Source organism: Hesperophylax consimilis, chromosome 15 (assembly GCF_061612785.1).
Source record: "Hesperophylax consimilis isolate HC1 chromosome 15, BYU_Hcon_1.0, whole genome shotgun sequence".
In the NCBI taxonomy this organism is placed as follows: Eukaryota; Metazoa; Arthropoda; class Insecta; order Trichoptera; family Limnephilidae; genus Hesperophylax; species Hesperophylax consimilis.
The window spans coordinates 76,997-84,934 of record NC_142850.1 but is presented as its reverse complement, the minus strand read 5'-3'; the positions used below and the strand labels follow the sequence as shown (position 1 = coordinate 84,934).

The following is a 7,938-nucleotide window of genomic DNA, read 5'->3' as shown; positions in this document are numbered from 1 at the left end:
TATATCCAGGTACAACCTGGGTGAGCTTTATTGAAGGGAATTTGCTCCTCTGAGAATATTCTTAAATATAAAATACTAGGTGTGATATCTTAGATAGTAGTTTAAGAGGTTACTTATAGATGGCATTGGTAACAATAAGGCCATTCATACAAGGAGATACTTACAAGCGACTCGAGTTTGTCGTGTAGCATACATGCTGCTCGTGAGTGTCCTTCATACTATTTTGCTAGTGTTCGCACACAATGTTACGCATTGACTATTGGTTTGACGTCACTTGCACGCTGCTGATAGTACTGGTAGCACACTACACGTCTTGCATTCGCATCTACTACTCGTTTGTCAGAGATGATGTTCGAACACGATTTGAATGTTAAATTCATTCTGGAGGTAGGAAAATATCCATGTTTATATAACTATAATTTACCAGAATACATGTTGTGGATTGAGGTTCGAAAGAAAAGTCAATTTGACATCATTCTCATGTAGTTCCTTGGTGGCGACAAATGTCCTCCAATTAACATTTATTTCGTTGTTTGGATGAACCTTAAATCATCTTTATATCGTTTTTTATGCTTGTAAATATGTATGAAGACGAACAATATTATTGTCTTCGTCGCTAGAGTCCCTTGACATTGTATTAATTCCATGACTGCACTTAAAGAATGATCAAGTTCAGTATAATTCAGGCAGTGCCGTGTAAAGAAACCAGCTTTAAAGAGTAGCATATATTGGTAGGTTGCGTAACAGTCTTGTAAAAATCTTTGCGTACGAAGAACCAAAAGCTGTCTATAATGCAGGGATTGAGAGGTAAATACCATTGGAAATTATTAGATGTTGATTATTTAAAAAAATTTGCGAGACAACCCATAGATAACACTAAAAACGAATTGTTTCACAGAATTGGAAAATTCATCAAATTTCAATGTTAAAATACAAGTCATGGGGCGGTTGTTACGCCGTTTTTTATTTATTTTTATTTCAAAGAAAATTTGCATTGGATGATACATTTTGAATATTATTTCAACCGCCATGTGATGGATGCCTCTGTTATGGCGAGTGAATTTTACAGATTGAAGATTTTAATATTATTCATAATTATAGTGAGTTATACAATTCCGATTCAGTTAATATTTTATGTGATAAATAATTAATTAAACATTGACAAAATTGACTTCGATAAAAACAGAACGTAAATAGGAAACTTATAAATTTGATGAATTTTTCAAATTCTGTGAAACAACCCATCCTTGTCTAATACATAACTAATGATATCCACATAAAAAGCAATATTCTAGATAGTTATATGAATGTTTCCAATTAGTAGCATTATTTAAAGTAGGGTGATGAAGTTTACATGGGCTAAGTCTGTGTACTTAATTCGATTACAAGGCTGTCCGCTGGGAAACCTTAGAAAAACACTTCAATGTTTGTATCGATGAATATCCACTGTCATTTGTGCAGCTAACCTACAAACATCCAAAATGGTTGAAGGTATGGAAAATTTTCATTAACTTTCTTTGCAAATATTTAAAATTGAATAGTTATAAGCATTCAGATGGTGAAATAAAATACATTCTGAAGATTTTTTCATAAATTTATTGTGGTGTGTGTTGTTACATTAATTTACTTTATTAAAAAGATAAAAATCAGACGGTACTAGGTAGTAGCTCATATTAACTAATAATCTTCAATTGATTGTTAGTGTAAACTTCTGATTAGTGAAGACGTTCACTTCATACTTACATTTATCTAACGGCTTCCGTGGCCGAGTGGTTACAATCCTCGGCTACGAATTCGGAGGTCGCAAGTAAATTTTCTTTGATTACTTTTTTTCATTTTACAATTTATCAATTAAAAATAATATATTTTTACTATATTTAAAATATGTAAAACCACCGTTCAGAATTAAAATGTTGCTTCAAATAGCTTTGTTTGGTGACCAGGTCTGAATAGCCAGGTAGGTACTTCCCAACCTTCTTCTTCCCCATCACCTTCCCTTCCCCACTACCTTCCACCTCACAAAATACGCCAATTGCATATGCCGTAGTCTCACTGGCTCCAAACGGTTGAGATAGTTGAATAGTGACGTGTTTATGTATATAAATCTGTTTGGCAGTGATGGATCCAGGAGTGGCAAAGACAGGGGCCTATAAATACGAGGATACGACTCGCTATATCGGGGAATGGAACTCCCGAGGACAGAAGCACGGGATGGGACACCTGGTGTTGCCAGACGGTACTAGGTACGACGGAGCCTTTACTAATGGACTGTCTTCCGGCTTGGGTGTTATGACATTCCCCGATGGTGCCAAGTAAGTTTTAAAGTTTCTCGTACTAATAAACTGCCCTTAAACTTGCGTAGATTTCACATTTGTTTTTCATACAATAATTATTCGTTATTGATGACTTGTTAACAGATCACAACTGCTTTTGTTATCAGATTGTTTTACTGTGTGTGCATATTTTCGTTATGTCAATGTTTCTGTTTCATATTATGATTCTTAAACCTTAGTATTAAGGTATGTCAAAAAGCAGGAACCTGCCAGTGGTAGTTTAAAGGAGTTGACTGTAAATAAATTTCGTGTTATCGAGATGGGAAGTTTAGGTTAATAAATCCACCTACCCGAAGTTGGATCTGGTGATGCTAGTCCGCGTCCCACACTTTTTTTTGGTTTATGTGCTCGTTGTACGGAACGGCTATGGGAACTTTTACTTCTGTCATACTAACGAAGTGTGTTGAACAGCCAACAGCACTTGTAACTTTAAAAAAGAACTACGGTCCAAGTGAATATTTTTCACATCAACGTAAAACGGGGTTTAGAAATTAGTGCCACTTTCTAAAAGGAAATAATCCTACATCATATTCTAACTACCTCATTGTTTTATATTAGCGTGTAGAATGGCCATTGCATGGAAGTTTTTTTTTGATGTAGGTACATAATGAATTTATCAATGAAGCAATTTTAAGATGTTTAACTTCTCAAGCGCCAAAAGTACCCATTGGATAAAAAAATTGTATCCCTTGAGCGCTGGCGTATCCATATGGATTAGTTGACAGGAGCTCGGCATTCCGAAGTTCAATATAAATTAATTAAATTGAGTGGAAGAAACACACAGCATTAGCAAAAAAAAAAAAATTATGATAATTTTCCTGTAAATGTCAATTATCAAATTCTGGAGTCAAGCATAACCTCACACTGAATGTTCTAAAATTTTTTCCAAATCGGTGTTACTCAGTGTTGCCACAGTAACGTAAAATTTTAATGCCATTTTATTAAAATTCTAGACTTTCTTGGAAGACTTTATGTTGGAAAACGACTCAAGGACTTTATTTAGTCCTGGTGCGGTCACGTATTGTTGTTCCAAATAAAGGCAAACAGTCAGTGACAATAGAGTTTGAGGGGAAATGTGACACTATTAATAATTGGCCCAACCACCAGCTGATTGTAATCATGTTGTGTTTGTTTGATTAGATTTGAAGGCGAGTTCATGCAGGGGTGGTTCCACGGCCACGGGGTGTTTTGGAGAGCAGATGGAATGAAGTACGAAGGGGAATTCAGAGGAGGGAGGATTTGGGGTCTTGGTAATATTGTCTTTCTTATTTTAAATCTGATAGTTAATCCTTGAAAATTAATCCACATTTAAATCTGACATTGATGTCCAAATTGATAATAATTTACTTATCTATAAAGGATATTATAATCTATCTGTCTGAAATTTGCATAGTGTTTTTGCTGTGATAATTTCTAAGGTTCATTAGGAACTTTCAGCCCGCAAGATCATTCAATCCCAATATAAGCTGTGTAGCTGAGAAATAACCGTTTAAATAAAAAATAAGATGAGACATTATATTTTATATTATTATTCAATATTTTTTCACTGTGCAGTAAGAAAGTATTATGAAAAAGTAGGTTTTAAAACTCCGGCAAAGCCAGGTATCAAATTATTGTTATAAAAATGATTGTTAAGGTCTAAATTAACACATTAAATCTTTTGGATTGCAGGCATAGTCACATTCAGTGACGGAAGCAATGGATTCCCTAGAAACGAAGGTTTCTTCCAAGACTGTCGACTCATGAGAAAGAAACGATGTGCAGAAATAATTCAGCGTGCACAGAAAGTAGCATACATGGCCAGAGCGCAATGCCAACCTATTTAACAAACAAACATCGTATTATTTATATCTGGGATTCGTAAATCATTCCTAACTTATATAAGGTAGTTATAAATTGTTCGTCTGTTCACAAAAAGTATACCCAATTTAAGATACAAAACAAAAATATTAATTAACTATTGTATTGTTAACGAACTTATACCATGGTCTGTTACATTAAAATTTCGTAATAGTATCACCAGGCTTACCTTGCCAGGGCTCCTACCACATAGCAACTTGACGGACGTAAATATCTCGCTAACGAGGATAAAGAGAATCCGACGTACCGGCCCATAATACAGAAAAAAATGGCGAATATTATAGACCTGATGGCCCGGAACAAAGGTATTTTTTGCAATTGTCAAGGGCGTATAGCTGTAGCATTCACGTGGGAGGGTTGTTGGATTAATTTTTGTTGTGTTTTTCAGGAATGTAATCTACGAGCACTATTTTTTTTGCCTCTATATTATTTACTATACTTACTTGGTAATAGTATAACTAGGCTAATGACTTCTACGGGAGAGCACCTCGACGGGCAATATGAATCTTAGCTAGCCAGAGCAACTGACATACCGGCCCATAATAAACGCAAAAACAAGCAGAATATTTTCAGTTGCATAATATGTGATTGTTATACTAAAATCAGAAACAGTACTTGTTTTGAATGTCAGTATTTTATTTAGAAGTATTTTCAAAACATTTCTCTGGAATCGAATGTACCTAAAGCGAGAATGTTTTTTCAATATTTCTGACAGTTTACATATTTATTTATTTTCGAGTTAGCTTTATTTTTTATTTTTCACATCTTCGTGTGTGCTTTTATAAACATATACACAGCATTTTATAAACAATTTATAAACATATACACAGGTAGATTGTTTGGCAAACATAATCTTTCTTTAAATATTTCAATAAAGTGACAAAAAAGAAACATTAATAATTAATGTTTTATTCCACAGCAAATTCCGGCCTAAAGAAATATGTTTTTGAATATTCTTATTTCATTACTTATAATTGCAGCACTTTTCAAAATTATTCAAAAGGTTATAGAATTTAATAAAAATAAAAATAAAAAAACTGAAATATTGAGAAAGAATGCATCAAAAATGATCAGAACCATTGGTGTAAGTAAATCGTTTTGTAACAAGTTTATCGATTTATTTATACATGTTATCGTTTTAATTTTTTGTTACTACTATTGTTTTCAGCTATCTTTCCACAACCATGATCAAAAAGAACACTGTTTATACCACATTGGAACACGTCCAGAGACAATTAATTTTAAAATCGGAGGCAGCACGCCATTCCTGGTAAAAAAATAATATTTATTTTACAAAATTTAATAATATTTAGATATGTTGTGTTACTCATTTGCCACATCCTAGGACTAATTGATTATTATTTTGTTTTATTTGTTTACTGACATGTTATTTTTCAGAAAGCATGCGCCTCCGGGTGCAAAGAAATAGTGCTGTTAATGCTTAAAAAAGGTAAAGGAATAAAAATTTCTTATCTGGTATTTAAAAATATTTCCCTTGTGAAAATATTTTGCAGAGTTTCACAATAAGTTCTAATAGGTACGTAAATGTTGTGCTTAGATGCAGGCAATGTTTATCACTTAAATATTTTTAGGTGCGGATATAAATACCACGACATCGAGAGGAGACACGCCATTATATCTTGCTGCGTGTGCCGTGATGACCAAAAATTTGATCGATTTTTCCATTTTGGATTTTCTGGTTGTAGCCGGTTAGTACTTATATTTACTTAACGTTAATTATAATTTACCGACTTGCAAACTTATCTGAGGGCATTTTAGGTCCACGGTGTAAGCTCAAGGTTCGAAAGAATATTAAACAAGGTTCGCTCATACATGGTGTAGATCGCTGATTGGTTAGAAAGTCGTAGCTTGAAGTCCGCATTTTACCGGGAGATTTGAATTGACTGCTGTATGACTTATTTATGTATTTACTAACTTACGGGAAGTTAATTGCAAGGAGAAATGTTACAATACAGCATAGGGCACCAAAACACTTATAATAATTAAAGAGAATGTCAAGTGAAGGTTTTGATGGATATGAGTCAATCATACTGTTAATAATTTACAAAATGCAGATGAGATCAAAGTCCGTCCTAAGTTTTTTCTGAAGAAGAAATAATTAATTTTACTACAAGTTCATCGTAAGAGTAATCGCCTCCTTCTAGGCCTAATTTCCATGCAATTCCCGTTAAGAAGCTATGCGGATTGTAATGATTTAGCAAACTATTTCAATATTTACCAAACTATAATGATCTGGATATGAGACAGGGAAAGTAATTTTATTCGTACGAAGAGTCTCAAAAGATGGTAGATAGAAAACGAATTTTATAAAATATATTATGATAAAACTATACTAACAGACCGAGCGATTAGTCATAATAGACCCGATATATTAAAATAGAAAATAAAACATTTTTTAACTTATTTCCACTTGTTTATTTTACCAGTACCGGTTTCATCCTATTATGGACATCTTCAGGCTGGCAATTGAAATTCTTTTGTTACAGAATTTATACAAAATTAGGTACACAATGTCAAGGTAGGTACATATGATTGGGTTATTAAATTACAATGGTTCTTTAAGGTTAATATGTCATAAATAAGAAATAATAATATAACAATGGTCACTTTCAAAAATAATAAAAAATGCTATAATTAATAATAAGTTTTCAAATGAAGCTCATACAATAAAATCAATTAAAAATAAAATTAAAGACAATAATTTAATTATCTCAAAAGCTGATAAAGGGAATAGCACAGTAATTCTACCAAAAAATATTTATATTGAAAAAGTGCAAAATGTACTAAACTCTAGTGATGTAATTTTATTGAATAAAGATCCAACCCCAAAATTTACCGCAGAAATAAATTCAATTCTTAGTACATGCAAAACACTTGTTAAAGATAAATTCCAAAAATCCTACCTCACTGTCATGAACCCCCAATGTCCACGATTGTATGGACAACCTAAAGTTCACAAATTAGATATACCAGTGAGACCCGTCGTAGCTTATAACTCAGCACCAGCCTACAAACTAGCAAAATACGCCAATAGAATCATTAAAAATACTTTAAATTTCAAACCAAAATATGGTATTAAAAATTGTTTACAACTAATACACCTGATAAAAGATATAAATATACCAAACAACGCCTCTCTAGTGTCATTTGACGTTGTTAGTCTATTCACAAGTGTACCTACAGATGAATTAAAAATAATAATCAATAACTACATGGAGAAATCCAACATAAATATTATAAAAAAGAGAGAAATTAATCAAATAATAAATGTGTGCATAAAACAAAACTTTTTTAGATTTGATAATAAATTCTATTTACAATCGAAAGGGTTGGCAATGGGTAGCCCAATCTCTCCAATTTTAGCAGAGATCATGATGGACCACTTAGAAGAGACCATTGAGAGGTTAGTGTCCTTTAAGAATGTTGTTTTCTATCGGAGATACGTGGATGACATTTTGATCGTATGGACTGGTACACAGAGGCAGCTGGATATCTTCATCAAGGAGATAAATCAAATCAATAGGTCGATTCAATTCACTATGGAGATAGGAGGAGATAGAATCAACTTTTTAGATGTAGGAATTAGGATTGTTAATAACAAGTTGGAATTTTCAATATACAGGAAGCCTACATATAGTGATAATATCATCCACAGCTCTTCGAGACATCACATCTCACACAAAATGTCGATATTCCATTGTCTAATCCATAGACTGTTACATGT

At 33.0% G+C, this 7,938-nt stretch overlaps 1 protein-coding gene across 1 annotated transcript; it reads left to right on the top strand.

The window, feature by feature from the left end:
- The first annotated feature begins 2,118 nt into the window (after positions 1–2,118).
- Positions 2,119–4,159, top strand: LOC149417142 (MORN repeat-containing protein 4 homolog). Its single transcript, XM_089639912.1, has 3 exons — positions 2,119–2,312; positions 3,474–3,583; positions 4,005–4,159. Exons 1-3 carry the CDS (start codon positions 2,119–2,121, stop codon positions 4,157–4,159), a joined length of 459 nt encoding a protein of 152 aa, XP_089496038.1.
- The last annotated feature ends 3,779 nt before the right edge of the window (positions 4,160–7,938 follow it).

Excerpts from the sequence above, each read along its gene's own strand:
- LOC149417142 (XM_089639912.1), top strand. The coding sequence starts at position 2,119 with ATGGATCCAGGAGTGGCAAAGACAGGGGCCTATAAATACGAGGATACG. Across the intron at positions 2,313-3,473 it reads ACATTCCCCGATGGTGCCAA|ATTTGAAGGCGAGTTCATGC; the intron begins GTAAGTTTTAAA and ends TTGTTTGATTAG. Across the intron at positions 3,584-4,004 it reads AGGGAGGATTTGGGGTCTTG|GCATAGTCACATTCAGTGAC; the intron begins GTAATATTGTCT and ends TTTGGATTGCAG.